Here is an 18,950-nt window from a genome sequence, read left to right as displayed (position 1 = left end):
TTAACAAACAGCCTTGTCTGTGACAGATTGGAAGCAACTCCACTGGTTTCGATCTCAGCACCTCCAATCAGAAAAACAGCAATATACACGGGAAAAATAAACATCAGAAGATAATGAGTGGTGTATGAGGCTAAACACTGGGCTCAAGAATACTTCTGGACCTGAACCTAACTGAGTCTTTCCTGAAAGAGGCCAGAGGGAAACTCCAAGAATTCCATTTGTACATTCAGGTTCTTCTTGAAGCACAGAAGCTGACTTAGGTATGAAAATAGATTTTGTTGAACTGAATTGCAACATTAACTTTGTTTAAAGAATCTAGTTTATGTTTTGTGCGTCGTTTGTGAAAGGTGACATTATAGTAACACATTTTAGAAAACTGATAACAGATCATGCCTACACAAAGGGAAACAATGCTGAAGTTTGTTTAGTGTATAATTATCAGTAACACTGTCATAGTTGACGTTATAGTACTACATTTGGGAAAACTGATAACAAAGTATATCTACAGAAAGGGAAACAATGCTGAAGTTTGTAGAGTATATAATTAGCAGTAAAACCGCCATAACATGTATCTGTTCACAGAAGGAAAATGTGTAACTGACAGGGGACTGATGAGAAGCAAGTTATACTATGAATTCAGAACAAAATATCCAGTGCTGCAGATCTAGGTCCCCATTATTAATAGATTTGGACCAGGGTAGACCAAATTAAATTCCTGGCAACGAGGTGTTGAAAATGGAGTTCAAAGGCACAACGGCCCAAGGGGAAGCGTTCTTCTAAAGTTGGGAATGAAGAACACTGTTGTGGAACAAAGGAATGTCTAGTCTGGCTTTCTGCCACATGTCCAGAAAGTACTTTGTGCCGACACAGAGGGCCTGAGGTGACAAGTGCTGCATTCATTGGATACAAAGATCCTCAGCTTAACATTAAGGAAAAGGAAAGACCATCTATTCCTTCATAGGTCTAAAAAATATCCGTCTGTTTAAGAGCAATGCATCATTTTTACATGGCAGTGAGAATAAATTGAGTTAATAGTTAATGCTGATTGGGTATTTTAATTTTGAATATCTTGATTAAATATTCTTAACCAGCATAAAATTCAAAAGCAAAATACTATGGATGCAATCAATCAGAAATAAATCTGAAATTCCTATTATTCTTATTTTTCCCTCCTCTCAACACATCCTTCTTTAAGTGGCCTATTACCTCCCCCTTTTACCTTGTGCCATTGTCCCTGGTCATTGAATGCCTTCTGCAAGAGGATTTGAGTTTAAGAATAGACAGAGAACCCTGGTGATACCACAAAAGGAATATTACATACAGCACTGGTCATCCTACCAAAGGTGGGATGTACATGATAGGGGGAGTGGGGAGAAGATTCACCTAATTAATTCCAGAGATGGCGGGTTTGTTAAATGTGGAGTGGTTTAGCAGAGTGGGCTTATGTTCTCTTGCATTTAGAAGAATGAGAGATGATTCCACTGACAGAAAAACAATTTTTATGTAGTTTTAGAGGATAGAATCTCAGTTATAGTCTTAAAATAGGATAAACTTCTGGACGTATGTACTCAACAGGGTTGTGGGGGCTCAGCTGCTAAGCAAATTTAAGGTTGAGTTCAATAGATTTTTAGATATTAAGGGAATCCAGGGAATGAAGTCCGTGCGGGAAAGTGGCAATGAGATAAAGGTAAACCATGATCTCATTGAAAGGTGGAGCCGGCATGAGGAACTAAATGACCATGGAATTGGGGCTCATGGAATTGGGAGGCGGGTATTAACATGGATAGAAAACTGGTTGGCGGGTAGGAAACAAAGGGTAGGGGTGAGTGGATGTTTATCAGAATGGCAGGCCGTGACTAGTGGGGTGCCACAGGGCTCGGTGCTGGGACTGCAGCTGTTTACGATCTATGTTGATGATTTAGATGAAGGCATTGTGAATAACATTAGCAAGTTTGCTGATGATACAAAGTTGGGTGGCAGTGCGACATGTGAAGAGGAAGTTAGGAGAATTCAAGGTGATTTGGATAGGTTGGGTAAGTGGGCAGATACTTGGCAGATGAAGTTTAATGTGGATAAGGGTGAGGTTATCCACTTTGGGAGCAGGAACAGGAAGGCGGATTATTATCTGAATGGTGTGGGGTTAGGTAAGGGGGAAATACAAAGGGATCTAGGAGTCCTTGTTCATCAGTCACGGAAAGTGAATGAGCAAGTGCAGCAGGCAGTGATGAAGGCTAATGGAATGTTGGCCTATTACAAGGGGAATTGAGTACAAAAGCAAAGAGATTCCTTTGCATTTGTACAGGGCCCTGGTGAGACCACTCCTGGAGTATTGTGTACAGTTTTGGTCTCCAGGGTTAAGGAAGGATATCCTGGCTATAGAGGGCGTGCTGTGTAGGTTTACGAGGTTAATTCCGGGGATGTCGGGACTGTCTTATGCTGAGAGGTTGGAGAGACTGGGATTGTACACGCTGGAGTTGAGAAGATTGAGAGGGGATCTGATTGAAACATACAGGATTATTAAGGGATTGGACAAGATAGAGACAGGAAATATGTTCCAGATGTTGGGGAAGTCCAGGACCAGGGGGCATGATTTAAGAATAAGGGCTAGGCCATTTAGGGCAGAGGTGAGGAAAAACTTCTTCTCCCAGAGGGTTGTGAATTTGTGGAATGCACTGCCTCAGAAGGCAGTGGAGGCCAATTCTCTGGGCACTTTCAAGAAGGAGCTAGATAGGTTTCTCATAGATAGGGGATTCAAGGGATATGGGGACAAGGCAGGAACAGGATATTGATTGTTGAGGATCAGCCATGATCTCAAAATGGCGGTGCAGACTCGAAGGGCCGAATGGTCTACTTCTGCTCCTGTTGTCTATTGTCTATTGACCTACTCCTGCTATTTCTTATGTTAGTGGAGTTAGAAGAATTCAAACAGGATTTTAATTCTACTTCAGTTCATATTTTAAAGTTAAGCAGTTTGTCCTGATTATATTTCCATTATAAATTCCTACCTATAGAGTAAATCCGGCATAGGATTATTTGGAAATCCTGATGGTACAGCATCCAATTCCCTCATTTGTCCTGAACATGAGCCAGAGGTCCCGAATGCAAGCCAGGTCTACGGCTGGAGGTGCAACACCAGGGTCAGGAAGGTGGGCAGGTTTCCGGCTGGACCTGGGGTCCGGAGTGTTTGTATATTTCCCGATCAATTCCACCGGAAAATTTATTATACTATTGTGTAACATCTTAAAACAAAAGTGAAATAAAAGTGTTTTGGATATTAGTAGCAGTAACATCCAATCGTCTGGAAAATTTGCTAGTCTTGTACTTCCAAAGTCCTGGGGGCGCCGGATTATCAGAGCTGTATTGTATTTGAATATTCCTCTGTAACCTCATCACATGGCAATTATCTCCTGGCTGTGGCAGCACTTTGGTGCACCAATTTAGGGAAAGTCCATATGACAAGTACATGATGTGTGTCCGCTATTTTTAACTTATCTGAGACAGTACAACACATTGTGAAGATCCACAGCAATAGAAAACAATATACAGCACTTTGCTTGGGATGCAGTGTTTTAATTTTGGGTCCATATCTCAGCATAAACACTGTTAATAGATTCTAATGCATTTTTTTATGCCATTCCTCAAAGTCATAGCTCCTTCTCTTGGCAGACACAATGCTGCTGTTTACACAGTGAATGGTGATAGTAGGATCTTTCTTCCGTAGCCCCATTCTAGTTTATACCATGAATTAATAATTAGGTTGCAAAAGGACAAGGATTAGTTAGTTGGCATGTATATTGTGCTTTCTGTTAGGAATCTTTGAGGTGGCACAGCTGGTGGAAGTTCTACCTCACAGCTCCAGTGACCTGGTCTCTACTCTTACCTTGGGTGCTCTCTGTGTGGAGTTTGTACCTTATCCGTGTGATTACATGGGTTTCCTTCTGGTGGTCTGGTTTCCTCCCACATCCCAAAGACGTGCAGGTTGGCAGTGTTTCCCTATGGAAAGTCCCATCCTGTGCTATTCTCATTGGTGCCTGTGTGAGGTCATGTGCCTGGTCCTTGTGCATGCTGATGATGCTCCAATAAACACAGATATTCCCAGTTAGGTCTTTTGGATGTCAAAGAGTCAGAGTTGTATAGCACAGAAACAGGCCCTTTAGCCCACAATGTCCACGTCAATCTTTTTTGCCCACCTGCACGAATCCCACATGTCCCCATTAGGTCCGTGTCCTTCTATGCCACACATATTTAAGTACCTGTCTAAATTTCTCCTAAAGTAATTGTATCTGACTCCACCACCTTCTCTGTAAGCAGGTTCCAGATATCAATCACTCTCTGTGTAAAAAACTTATCCTTCAAATCCCCTTTAAAATTACTTCCTTTAACCTCAATCCTAAACCCTTTCGTGTTTGATTCCTCTACCATGGGAAATTGCACGCTGGATCTCCCAGGAGAGCACACCTTAACAAGAGCTGTGAGCCTTTCTGCCCTTGTTTATGATCTGTGAAGCTCAGTGTTCTTCAATTGAAAGAATAGTCCCAGGTGATGTTAGTTATTTCTTGAGCATACTCCAAACTGTGTAACTCCCTCCGGCTGAACAAACGTGCGCACAGGAGGCTAGGCTTGGGCTGCTTTGGTTTATCACAAACACTAATGCTCAGGGGATAGAGTGCAGAGTATCACAAACGCCATCAAAAGAGAAAGAGCACAGCATGTGAAAGATTGCAAGAAAAGGACAATTCAATGTATAAATAAGTTTTGGTATCAGAATCAGGTTTATTATCACTGACTTATATGATATGAAGTTTGTTGTTTTGCAGCAGCAGTACAGTGCAAGGACATAAAACCTGTTATAAATTACAAAATAAATAAATAGTGCAATAAAAAGGAATGAGGTAGTGTTCATGGACCGTTCAGAAATCTGCTGGTGGAGGGGAAGAAGCTGTTCCTAAATCATTGAGTGTAGGTCTTCAGGCTCCTGTACCATCTCCCCAATGGTAGTAACGTGAAGAGGGCATGTCCCAGGTGGTGAGGGTCCTTAATGATGTATGCCGCCTTCCTGAGGCACCGCCTCTTGAAGATGTCCTCAGTGGTGAGGAGGGTTGGGCTCGTGATGGAGCTGGCTGGGTCTAAAACCCTCTGCAACCTCTTGCGATCCTCCATACCAGGCAGTGATGCAACCAGTCAGAATGCTCTCCACCGTACACCTATAGAAATTTTCAAGTCTTTAGTGACATACAAAATCTCCTCAAACTCCTAGTGAAGTAGAGCCGCTGGCATGCCTTCTTTGTGATTGCATCAATGTGTTGGGCCCAGGATAGATCTTCCGAGATGTTGATGCCCAGGAACTTGAAGCTGCTAACCCTTTCCACCGCTGACCCCTCGATGAGGACTGGTGTGTGTTCTCTCAACTTCCCCTTCCTGAAGTCCACAATCAATTCCTTGGTCTTGCTGATGTTGAGTGAGGTTGTTGTTGCAACACTACTCAACCAGTCAATCTACCTCACTTCTGTACGCCTCCTCATCTCCATCTGAGATTCTGCCAACAACAGTGGTGTCATCGGCGAATTTATAGATGGCACTTGAGCTGTGCTTAGCCACACAGTGATGAGCGTAGAGGGTAGAGCAGTGAGCTAAGCACGCATCCTTGAGGTGCACCTGTGTTGATTGTCAGTGAGGAGGAGATGTTATTTCCAACCCACGCTGACTATGTCTCCCGGTAAGGAAGTCGAGAATCCAGTTGCAGAGGGAGGTACAGAGGACCAGGTTTTGAAGCTTGATGATAAATACTGAGGGGATGATGGTGTTGAAGGCCAAGCTGTAATCGATAAACAGCAGCCTGACTTATGTTTTGCCACTTTCTATGTGTTCCAAAGCAGAGTGGAGAACCAGTGGTATTGCGTCCACTGTAGACCTGTTGTGGGGGGAAGTGAATTGCAGTGGGTCCAGGTCCTTGCTCGGGCAGGAGTTAACTCTAGCCATAATCAACCTCTTGAAGCATTTCATCACTGTAGATATGAGTGCTACTGGACGATAGTCATTGAGGTAGCTCACCCTGCTCTTCTTGGGCACTGATATGATTACTGCCATTTTGAAGCAGGTGGGAACTTCAGACTGCAGCAGTGAAGATGTCCTTGAACACTCCAGCCAGTTGGTCGGCACAAGTTTTCAGTTCCTAGCCAGGTACACTGTTGGTGCCTGATGCCTTGTAAAGGTTCACCCTCTTGAAGAATGTTCTGATATTGGGCTCTGAGACAGAGATCACAGGGTCGCTGGATCCTCTGGGGATCGCACAGGTGTAGTGTTATTCTCCCTTTCACAGTGTGCATAAAATGTGTTGAGCTCATCAGGGAGTGAAGCATCACTGCCATTTATGCTGTTAGGTTTCGCCTTATAGGAAATAACGGCATGCAAACCCTGCCACAGTTGTCATGAAACAGGGATGGGAAATGCATGCTAACAGGTGGAATTTTAAATACAAGTGAGACAACAAAAAAGATGTGCAAATAAACTTGTAAATGCAAACAACAGGCAAGGCATCACAAGGCAGGCTAAGAACATAGAACATTACAGCACAGTACAGGCCCTTTGGCCTACAATGTTGTGCTGACATTTTATCCTGCTCTAAGGTCTATCTAACCCTTCCCCCACACATTGCTCCCCCCCCATTTCTTTACCATTCATGTGTCTATCTAAGAGTCTCTTAAATGTCCCCAATGTATCAGCCCCCACAACCTCTGCTGGCAGTGCATTCCACGCACTCACCACTCTGTGTAAAAAACTTACCCCTGACATTTCCCTTATTCCTTCCTGCACTCCCCTTAAAATTATGTCCCCTCGTGTCAGCCATTATCGCCCTGGGAAAAAGTCTCTGACTGTCCACTTGATATCTATGCCTCTTATCATCTTGACCTCTATCAGGTCACGTCTCATGCTCCTTCACTCCAAAGAGAAAAGCCCTAGCTCACTCAACCTATCCTCATAAGACATGCTCTCCAATCCAGGCAACATCCTGGTAAATCTCCTCAGCACCCTCTCTAATTCTTTACAGCCTAGTAATCAGAGTGGTAGGACAGTCATATAGTTTCAACCCTTGAGTCCCAGAATGAAGCAGATACCATCTTCCTTCTCAGGTCTCACTCAGCCAGAAGCCTCCCACCATTAAGTGACCCAGGTACACCAAAATGCCTCAGTGGAACTGGATTGTTGCCACTGGAGCTGCCTGCCAAGAATGAGATTCTTGTCTCCCAGTAGCATGATGAGTGGCTGGCATTGCCAGTGAATGGGTAGTCAAAAGGTGACATGATCTGCAAGAGCTGGGTGACTTTGCTGGTCCGGTTACCTTCAAACCTGAAAAAAAAGCAGCAGTTTTCACTGTTGAGTGGACAGTCATGAATTGGAATTCTGAATACAGGGTCAGATCCCTCTCAATTGAGGTACAATATGGATGTGTGCTGAGAGACAGCAAACTGTATAATTAAGAGGGTACACTGTGGAACAATGAAAGATACCTGAACCACAATATTTCCAGGCAAATAACCTGCTTAAAGACTCAGGAGAATAGAAGGAAGTGTTCACACTATAAATTGAACTGGCTATATCATGAAACAGAGCAGATGAAAGTAATGGAGTTATTCTATCTTATTGGTCACAAAAGGGAAGATTCGTACTCTACCATAAAGCCCTCCAATGAAAACACAGAGACACAAGAGAGTGCAGATACTGGAACGTGGAGCAAAAAACAAACTGCTGGAGGAACTCAGCGGGTCAGGCAGCATCTGTGGAGGGAAATGAACAGCTGATGTTTATTGTCAAGACCCTTCATCCGGACTCTGGACCCCTCATTTGGCCCGCTGAGCTCCTCAAGGTGTTAGTTTTTTTTTCCCTTCAAATGAAATGCTGGATAATGCATTGGACATATTACAAGTACACCCCATCCCATCCCCCTCCTCCCACCTGGTTCCACCTACCCAACATCCCCTCCTCATCTGGTTCCAACTATCAGCCTCTATCCCATCCTCTCCCCCCTCCCGCGCACCACCCCCCCACCTCCGCACTGCTATATACTGACAATCTTTCCTCTTCCCTTTTAGCCCTGATGCAGGATCTTGACCAGAATGTCGACTTACACCTTTTGTCTCCACAGATGCTGCTTGACCTGCTGAGTTCTTCCAGCGTTTTGTTTTTTGTTCCACATTCCAGCATCTGCAGTCTCCTTTGTCTCCATGGCCTCGCCTTTCCTGAAACTACTAGATAGATAAAAACAAGTTTTATATACTTCAGATCAAATGAGTTTTCATTTGTTCTAATGACAGATTATCAGATCATCATCAGATCATCAATGGAGACAGACTTTCTCTCCATTGATGCTGCTTGACCTGCTGAGCATTTCAAGCATTTTCTGTCTTTATTTCAGATTTTCAGCATTCGCTGTGTTTTCAATTTTTATACAGGAAAACAAAACATATGTAAAAAACACTGACTTTGTTCGTTTTAAAACAGAGAGGTCACGTCACGGGTATTTCATCAGGTTGACTCTTAAATAACAAGGAAAGCTCTTTATTCATCACGAGTCTTGGGGAAGTATTACTATGTTTTGTATGTTACAGTAAAGTCTGGCATGAAAACTACCACTATGAGCTGCAGCATGGATCTGTACAGGGACAATGAAGCTTATGCTTATCATCGCATCAATTCTACGCCAACCAAATACAAGGAAAACAAAAGTCGTCGAAACTCCATACCTCCAGCTCAAACTCCTAAAGGCAAGCACATGTTGGCATATCTCCCAAGGCTTGTGATGGACACGGGCCGATATGGAACATTTTCGGTAAAGGTAGGCAAATCCACCTGGGGTACTGTGGTTGTTCCAGTTAAATGGGAAACAAGATTTACTATTGAATAAGTCAGTACATGTTATATTTATTTGAACTTTATTATAAATTACTGGCTATTTGACAAATAGAAAAACATTAAGCTGTCCAGTTTGATATGAAGATATTTTTCCTACTTTCCAATGTTCTGATGAGAAATGATGATAGGAGAATGAGATTGATATATTCTAAAGGAATGGAAGGATAGGGCAGTAGAGTGGAATTGATGTCCACATTCAGCCACAACAACACTATGAGACTCAATGAGATTATGGCCAATTCCTGCACACATTCCTGATGTTAGAAAACTCAAGGTGCAGCTTTTTCCTCAGTTGGTTGGTCCAAGCCAGGATCGCAAATTAGAGCTTACAAATGGTGTCAATGGTATTGAAGCTGATGTGCAGAGGTCAGTACAATTACTGATGTTCCCATGTGGGTTTACAGTAGTAAGCAAAAATGAATTACCCCCACCTCCCTCTGAACTTTCTTTGTGTTGGATTGTAGGTTGGGTTTACTGCCTATCTGTCCATTTTACAGTACCTTCAGACTAAATCTTGAGAAAATAAGGCTGAGTTGTGTCATGATACAGCTATATCTTGATTTACAGAAGGGATTCTATCTTGCTAAGCATTGTGTCAAGTGAAATTTCATAAATCAAAAAGGATGGGTGAAAAGCATAATGGACATTTTGGCATAGTGTATTCGTACGGGCAGAGAGTGGGACACTTCTTACTATAATGCAAAAGAGCTTTGTACATCAAAAACATATACCCCAAAGAGTCAATGTCATGATTAAAACCTGTAAATCTAATTTCTGTAAATTGATGAAAACCTGGTAATATTCTTTAAAAGATGAAAGGAATTGACAGAAAGGATACATTTCCACTTGTGTGTAAGGACATAACAAGTGGCCATGGTTACCAAGAATTCCAAAAGACGATTCAGAAAAAACCTCTATGCGAAGAGTGGTGAGAATGTGGAATTCACTCTAGCAGGGAAAGGTTAAAGTGAATAGCACAGATACATTCATGGAAAGGAAGGAGAAAAGAATAGAGGGCTTTGCTGATAAAATTGTTCAGAAATGAAAGGCGGTGCAAATGGACTGGAAATGCCAGCATGGACTGGTTGGGGCAAATGACCCAATTCTGTGCCATATATTCGATGTAATCCTATAGTGCTCCCAAAGTTAATACAGATGTAAAGAGAGCTCCTGACTTATTGTTGGTTTTACCTTCAGCACCCTCAATCATCCCCAAAATGACTATAGATTAGAATTATTGCACAGCATTCGAAGTGACATAAATATTAGAATCAGCAGTACAGACTGCTCAGTACATTGCTCAACGGGAGAGCCGGATACTGGGTGATTGATCCAATGTTGTTCGTTTTATACCACCGTCTCCAGTCAAATTTACTTCTAATGTTTTTAAATTGTGAGTGGAGAACAATTTTTAAGACAAAAATACAACGTTTCAATCATTTCTGTCTTACAGTCAGAAACCAAGTTGATACCCACGTTAGAGGGAATGCCACCATCTCCACAATGTGGGGATTCATCAGCTTCTGGGAGAACTAGTGTTATTTCAATCTTGGAGTGCAAGGGTTGTGAAGCACACTCAACCAGCAATGTTCCAGCACTCCTGCACAGTTCTAGTCCAAATATAAACTGGCAGCCACCTGCACCTAACTCGATTGTAAAGTCCAGGTTAAGCGTGGCCACTGATGTGGGTGAACGTTCGAGATGTCGTCGGATATTACCCAGAGAGACAACGTTGCATGATATCAATACCAAGTTGTGCCCACCGCATGCTGGCAGCCTACCCAACCTTCCAAATCACAGCCGCAACTTACGACCTACAACAAGAAATGTCTTATCTGTTCCCACATCACCAAAGCAGCGGTGTAAACTGATAGACGACACCCGGCAACTCTTCAATATTTCAAATCAACAGAAGCGACAGCGTTATGTAATGAAAGATGGCAAATGCCAGGTGAATCTTGGTTACATTGAAGAAAAGCAAAGATTCCTGTTCGACATTTTCACTACAATAGTGGACCTGAAGTATCGGTGGTTTCTCTTTGTATTCATGATGTGTTATCTTGTGACTTGGGTGAGCTTTGGAATTTTCTACTTCTTGGATGCTTACTTTAGAGATGACATCAACCATGTGGGGGATGTTGACTGGAAACCTTGCTTAGATAACGTGGATGGTTTCATCTCTGCCTTACTGTTATCTATTGAAAGTCAAAGGACAATTGGTTATGGCTCCCGCATGGTGACTTCAAATTGTACAGAAGGGGTCATTTTACTCATAGCTCAGTGCATTGTTGGTTCCATGATTGATGCCATGATGGTGGGCTGTGTGTTTGTGAAGATCTCACGGCCCAAGAAGCGAGCCGAGACTCTGAAGTTCAGCAAATATGCCGTGGTATCACCCAGGGATGAAACCTTTTGCTTGATGTTTAGAGTTGGCGACCTAAGGGATAGTCACATGGTTGATGCAAAGCTAAGAGCCAAGCTCATCAAATCTAGGCAAACAAAAGAAGGGGAATTCATACCTCTGGAGCAGACGGAAATTAACCTTGGCTACGACACAGGGAAAGACCGACTCTTCCTGGTGGAACCACAGACCATAAGCCACGTTATTAATGACAGCAGTCCTTTCTGGGAAATGTCTGCTGACTCCTTGAAGAGAGAACAATTTGAAATTATTGTAATCCTGGAAGGCATTGTTGAATCTACAGGTTAGTTATGTTCTACCTCTTGACTGCTTCAAGTACACTGTGGAGCACAACATGGAGCGCATTTGGGTCTATATTTTTTGGAGTTTGTCTAGCAATATGAATAGGTCATATGTGCATTTGAGCAGCATCAGATGTACTGACTCACCTGGAGCCCACTTTATGATTCAATAAAGTCAGAGCTTATCTTCTACTTCAACTCCACTTGCCTGTCCTCTATCCAAATCCCTTGCGTCTGATCCTACATTGCCCATTTTACACTATTGTCTTATCAAATTTGTCTCCTGTGTATTTTTTTTAAATAAGAGGGTGGAGTCAAGATAAGAAGTATTGTTAAGTCAAAAATAAAAGTGTAAGGAAATACAATTTCCTGGCCTCTTCCACTGCCAAGGTGAGGCGAAGCGCAATCTAGAGGAACAGCACTTCACATTACTCCTGGTAGTCTACAACCTGACGACATGAAGGTTGAATTTTCCAATTTCAGGTAAACTGCTCCCCCTCTGTCCCCTTTCTCTCTCCTCCTGATCTCCCCAGCTCCCCGGACACCAACCCCAGTCCCCATCCTACTTCTTTCCCCTCCTCCACCCATTCCGCCTGTGTGTCACCTGTCCACTCACCCCACAGGGTCCCTCCTCCCAAACGTTCCCATCGGCCCACTCCGCCTCCCTTATTTGATTCCATGCTCCACCTTCCTCTCCTATCGGATTCCATCATCTGTAGCCCTTTGTCACCTCCACCTCTCACCTCCCAGCCTCTGTGAATATTTCCATTCTTCCCTTTTCATCTGCCTCTCACCCCTCCCCACCTGGATCCACCTATCGTTTGCCAGCTCTTGTTTCACCCATTCCCCTCACCTCTTTGCACCGGCTATCTCCCCTTTATCTTTCAGTCCAGGTGAAGGGTCTCAACCAGAAACATCAGTAGTCCATTTCCCTCCAACAATGCTGCCTGACCCTCTGAGTTCCTGAAGCATCTCATTTGTTGCTCCAGATTCTAGCATCTGCAGTCCCTTGTCACAATTTTCATTACATAGGGCCTTGGTGTACTGTGCGCAGTTTTAGACTAAGGAAAGACTAGAAACAAAACGATGTAACTAGATTGATTCCTGCAATGTGTGTGCTGTGTTGTGCTGATACACTGAGAAATATCACCCTCTCTTTTATGGAATTTAGAAGGATAGGAGAGATCTCCCATTTCCCTTACTGCCCAATAATCTGTTATTCTCAATATTGAGTTGATTCATCCGCAGGGCTTCCAGTCTTTCAGGATATAGAATTCCATAGATTCACAAAATTCTGAGTGAAGAAATTTCTCTTCATGTAGATCCTAGATACCCAACACCTCACCCTGAGGTAATGACCCTTTTTCTCCCCCAAAACTTTCAAGTCAGAGGAAAGCAACTCAGGCATCTCCAATATCAGGTCTTTTAAGAGTTTTTATTTATTTCAACAAGGTCAACTCTCGTTCTTCTGAACTCCAGGAATTAGAGGCCAATTCTATTCAATGTCTCTTTATACTACAGCTTCTCTCACCATACAAATCAATCTAGTAAAACATTGACACATTGCCTCTAAGGCAAATAGGTCTTTACTTAGGTAAACTGGCTACAGCTGCAATTGTACTCCAGATATGGAATCCCCAAAGTTCTAAATAGTTAAAACAATGCATCCTTACTCTTGTACTCCAGCTCTCCTGCATTACTTAATGGCCGAGCCCATTAAGACTTTGCATACTAAGTGAGGACATTTAAGTGGAACTTTAGTATAGGATAGACTACAACATTGAATGATAGAGTTTGCTCAAGGGCGCTCGAAGACCTACTCTTGCTTACATGTTCTTAATGCCTAATCACGTGGTGCTGTTTGCAAGATAAACAAGGCCAAGACCTCGACTGATGGGATGGCTTTATATTTTGCATCTCTTGTGCTTAATTTATGTTTTTCTTGTGAATGCTGCTTATATGATGCTATGTGCCTCTGATGTTGCTGCAAGTAAGTTTTTTATTGCACCTGTGCATACATGTACTAGTGCATATGAAAATAAAAACTCAACTTTGACTCTCTATAGGAATGACCTGCCAAGCAAGGACATCCTACAAGGAAGATGAGATTCTTTGGGGTCATCGTTTTGAGTCTTGCATCTCCTTGGAGAAAGGTGCGTTCCGGGTTGACTATAACAAATTCGACAAGACATTCGAGGTCCAGATGCCACCATGCAGTGCAAAGGATGTACAGGAGGCTAAAGAAATAGAGAAAAATTACCTATCCTCAATCAATCTATACTGGGATAATATAAACCATTCCTGTGCCAAAGAGCAGGGCCATAACTTGACTGGGAATCACAATATTGCAGAAGAAAGTAATGTGGAAGTCCTGGAGAATGAATAAAGAATGTAATATCTTGTGTTCAACAAAAATGCCATTTTGAATTCAAGGGACAAAGAAAAAGGTTAACAATGCTTAAGACCCACTGAGGCAAAAGTAATTGATGTGTATATTTGAAAGAACTGGATAGGAAAAATTTACAGAGCTAAATGAAGCAGATCAAATATTTCATTTTTCTATGTTGCAAAGATTAATATAATTTGAAAAAAAGGCAACGATATAGGGTTTAAAAATCAATAATCACGTTGGGTAGATATCTCGACGTTTCATGGGTCACCTTCATTTTACAAGAATTTTCCTTCAGGAGATTCAATTGCAGAGAAAAGTTGAAATCTTTTCAAACATTGTCCCTTGGGCAAGTGACCAGCAAATTTACAGATCAGAAGTTGTCTACCTTTCCTTGCTTTCTTACATTTCAATTTGTCATCTCTGAATGAAATCCCTGCATTGCCCCTTCCCATGGGGATGTTGGGTACAATTTACCATAGCTTTCAAGAGTTGACTTGATCGAGTAATAAGCTCTGTCTTATTTTACAGTTATCATGGTTCATAATGAACAAGGGGTTGGTACCAAAGTGGTAAGGTCAATGGAGCAGCAGCCAGAATTCTGGACTATTGATCCAAGGAGATGAGTTTGAATCCTATCATGGTAGCAAGGCAATTTAAATTCAAACAATTGGATCTATCTGGATTTTTTTTTAGAAAAGCTAGTCCGAGTAATAGTAACCGTGCAGCTTTCGGATGTTTCACTTTGAATCAACCTGAGTCACCAATGCCCTTCAGGAGAGGAAATCACCATCCCCCGGCAGACTGCAAACCTACAAATATAGCTTCCTCTGCAATTCAGCAACAGTAAATGCTGGCATTGTCAGAGATGCCTGCATTCTGTGAACAAATGAAACAAAATGAAAACTGGAGAATATTTTACATCACCTATAATAAGTTCAAAATTTGTGAGCTTCCGAGAATGGAGAGTAAAATTGATTTTCCATATGGGGTAAAGGAATGGGGCGGAAAGGTTAGACCGAAGTAAAATCTGGAGACCCTGCATATTCTACTGGTGTGGGGAGGGGCAAAGGTAGACCTTTTTTCTACCCTTATTTCAAGGTATTTGGTATATCATTGTACCAAGATACAGTGAAAAGCTTTGTTTGCATGCCATCCAAACAGATCATTTAGTACATTAAGCTAGTACAAAAGGAAAAACAATAACAGAATGCAGAATATAATGTTACAGTTTAGTCTGGTTAGGGACCTCAAGAATTTACCTTCATCTCCTTAAAGGGTCTCAGCAGGGGTTGATATAAGCCTGCTGAGGCCTTTAAGAGGGCCATAAACACTTACTCCAGGAGGAGCTGAAGACTACAAAGTACTTTTCCCAGAGTGGGCTTTCAATCTGTCATTGAGCAGGGAAACAGTGTCACCCTGACATTCCAACTGTTGGTTCAGGATGGGCACTGATGAGTCACTGCAGGCTCGTTATAACCACCTGCATGAAGCAAATGTTCCTGTGCCTGCTATTCTGTGGCTGGGTTTGAGGTTAACATGTGACAGGCAGATGGGGGTTCTACTCCACTGCACAAGTCCCTGGGCATTTCTGAGTCATTGTGCCATCTTCTTTGCAATATAGATGGTTTGTAATACCACACAACTATACCCTTTGCTTTGGCTATAAAGATATTTACATATTTACCCGCAAGTTCCCTTCTGCTGCAATTCTGGCGTGATGTGCATGTAAATATTTGTTTTGCATCAGGTTATAAAGTGCTACAAACTGTGTTGTAGGATAACATTAGCATTAAAAATACATTGCTGAAAAAAATATCCATTTCATTCAATGTTGTGGTATAGAGATTGAAATGAATGTATTAATATAAATATCTGCATGTAAAATTTCCTATGTTGGGCTTGGGGGCTTTGAAATTATGATAGACTATGTGAGACTCAAAGCTTAAGTAAAACAAAACCAGAAAATGCTGGCAGTACTCAGCAAGTCATGCCGCATCTGTGGGAAGAGAACACGAAGCTTAGAATGGTCATCCCCACACATTGCTTCTTTAGTCACGGGATTTTCCCATCCTCCTCACATTGAAAGACGAACACGCTACAACCGTATGCTTCAAAAGCCTTCATCATCATTTCCTCATATTCATATTTTCAGTCATATTCCAATTCAACATTGAAAGAGGCCATTTAAATCATCAAGCCAATGCTGACCCTCAAAGCAACCCCATCAATTCCATTCTACCACTTATTCCTCCTCATTATAACGTGCCATCTCACTGGCTTAGCATCCTCAAGGATAGTTTTTAAATTTTCTGGAAGAACATGGGTCACTCAAACCCTTCTACTGATCAGACAGCCAAAAATCAGACAGTACACTTCTTCATCAGTAACACTACTTTGTGCACAACTTTGAATCAAATTATGATCACAATGTTGTAGTGCACCTTGAACTACTTGCCACATTGAATTATACAATTATGTTTCACACAAGCACATACACAGCTGTGGTGCCAATCCTCATTTAACGTTGTTTCAGCATCTGCTCTGCCAACCTGGATTTGTCCAGATAGTGGACATCTGAAAGCCTCTAGGTAGTGATAGACTGCACAGATGTGGTGCTATAGGCTCCATATACAAAGAAAGAAGTACTATCACTCCCTGAATGTGCAAAGAGTGTGTGACAAACAGGAAGGAGCTTAATGGTCAGCTCCATGTGCCCAGGAAGCTCGCATGAAACCATAAGACAATAAGATATAGGAACAGAATTAGGCTATTCGGCCCATCGTGTCTGCTCTGCCATTCAATCATGGGTGATTTTTATTTCAACCCCATTCTTATGCCTTCTCCCCGCAACCCTTAATCCCCTTCCCAATCAAGAACCTATCAATCTCTGCCTTAAATACACCCTTTGACAGTTCACTCTCCATGCTTCATTTCAGTCACTACAGTGAATCAACAGTGGCTCTGGCCAACTCCTCAAACCTGTGCTCTCACTCCTGTCTAATTCCTACAGTTGCTGGAGACCATAATTATAGTGAGAGGAAGAGCTTCACTGGGAACACTGTGGAGTCAGACTACTTGCCTCTGTGAGTGTAGCTGTAAAAACATCCACTCTATCCAGGCCTTTCAGTATTCGGTAGGTTTCAATGAAATCCCCCCTCAGCCTTCTGAATTCCATTGAGTACAGGCCCAGAGCCATCAAATGCGCCTCAAACATTAAGCCTTTCATACCCGGGATCATTCTTGTGAACCTCCTCTGGACCCTCTCCAGGGCCAGAACATCTTTCCTTTGATAAGGGGCCCAAAATTGCCCACAATATTCCAAGAAGATAGTGCTGCTGTCTTGCAGCCTGGGTTCAATCGTGATCTCTGGTGTTGTCTGTGTGGAGTTTGCATGTTCTCCCTATGACTGCAGTGGCTTCCCCTGAGTGTTCACAATATTTCAATATTCCTAATGAGTGACCTTACCTTCTGGGAAATTGGCACACTTTTGCCTTTGGCCTGCCCGCCGTCGCTCTGCGTCGAGATGGTCATCCTGGTGCATGGTCTCGACCCAAAATGCCAACTATCCCTTTGCCTCCACAGCTGCTGCCTGACCCACTGAGTTCCTCCAGCAGATTGTTTTTTGCTCCAGATTCCAGCACCTGCAGTCTCTTAAGATCAGATAAGATATCCTTATTAGTCACATGTTCATCGAAACACACAGTGAAATACATCTTTTTGCATAGTGTTCTGGGGGCAGCCCGCAAGTGTCGCCACACTTCCGGCGCCAACATAGCACGCCCACAGCTTCCTAACCTGTATGTCGTTGGAATGTGGGAGGAAACTGGAGCACTTCTTTTCCGTACAAAAGCAAAGTCTGAGGTGTGACCTGATTTAAAGTTCTGAAATGTCTGATTGAGTAGATATGTCCAGGTTCCAGTTGCAGAGGAGGGAAAACCAGGGGCCATAAATATGATTGTCATCAATAAATCAGAGTAAATGTGTCTCCATCTGCTTCACTGATGTCTTATGGAGGAGGAACTCAGCAATCCCTACCCATTCTGGCTTGTATGTGACTCCATACCCACCCCGCGTGGCTGATTCTTAAGCGACAGTTGAATAAGGACAATTAGGGATAGGCAAGAAATGCCAGTGATGCCCAGATCCTGAAAAGAGATGAAGTAAAAGTAAGGCTTATATGTCTTTTGCTTGTTAAACACAGCTGCCACAATAAATGAGGATATAATCGTGGAGTTAAAGAAACAGGCCCTTCAGCCTAACTCATCCATGCTAACCAAGGTGCCTGAGCTAGACCCATTTGTTTGCATTTGGTTCATATATCTCTAAACCTTTCATATCCATGTACCTGTCTAAATGCTTTTAAATGTTTTAATTGTACCCACCTCTACCACTTTCTCTGGCAGCTTGTTCCATATACCAACCACCCTCTGTGTAAAGGATCCCTTTAAGTCTCTCCCCTCTCACCTTATGCCCTCCAGTTTAGAGTCCCTTACCCTGACAAAATGTCTGACACTATTTACCTTATCTATGCCCCTCATGGTTTTATACATCTCTATAAGGACCATGGTATTGGTATGGACTTAATTAGTAAAAGGTCATTTATGAAACCTTCCAATCGACCCCATTGCTCAGGGACAAGACATGAGACTGCGAACAAAACCCAGAATCATTTAACTGCTCAGCTATTTTCAGAAAGGGCTAATCAGGATTAGTTACTGAGCCCACACTGATCTGTCAGGAAGAGAATTAAGATCAGACCCAGGCATGTCTCACTGAGGTGCTGCTTAAAGTGATAACACTCACACCTCTTAAATATTTATCAGCAAGTGGTTGCCACAATTGGAGTCTTTACAGAAAACGTACACAAATCCATTAATTGCATTAAAGCTGCAGTTGTTTCGTAAAAATACTATCGAGAAAAACTAACAGAAATCTCATAACAAGA

The 18,950-nt window shown here is 42.5% G+C and overlaps 1 protein-coding gene across 1 annotated transcript; it reads left to right on the top strand.

Annotated features, from left to right (window-relative positions):
* Positions 1-5,077: 5,077 nt before the first annotated feature.
* LOC127583594 (G protein-activated inward rectifier potassium channel 4-like) lies at positions 5,078-18,085 on the top strand. The gene is made up of 4 exons (XM_052039717.1): positions 5,078-5,107; positions 10,769-11,615; positions 13,680-13,853; positions 18,060-18,085. The coding sequence occupies exons 1-4, from the start codon at positions 5,078-5,080 to the stop codon at positions 18,083-18,085; spliced, it is 1,077 nt and encodes a 358-aa protein (XP_051895677.1).
* Positions 18,086-18,950: the final 865 nt, after the last annotated feature.

The sequence above is a fragment of the Pristis pectinata genome, chromosome 27 (genome assembly GCF_009764475.1).
Source record: "Pristis pectinata isolate sPriPec2 chromosome 27, sPriPec2.1.pri, whole genome shotgun sequence".
Classification (NCBI taxonomy): Eukaryota; Metazoa; Chordata; class Chondrichthyes; order Rhinopristiformes; family Pristidae; genus Pristis; species Pristis pectinata.
The sequence above is the reverse complement of the archived record's forward strand: the minus strand, read 5'-3'. Positions and strand labels throughout refer to the sequence as shown.

Coding starts and splice junctions, on each gene's coding strand:
- LOC127583594 (XM_052039717.1), top strand. CDS start 5,078: ATGTCCTCAGTGGTGAGGAGGGTTGGGCTC. Junction 5,108..10,768: donor TGGTGAGGAGGGTTGGGCTC/GTGATGGAGCTG, acceptor TCACCAAAGCAG/CGGTGTAAACTGATAGACGA. Junction 11,616..13,679: donor AGGCATTGTTGAATCTACAG/GTTAGTTATGTT, acceptor GACTCTCTATAG/GAATGACCTGCCAAGCAAGG.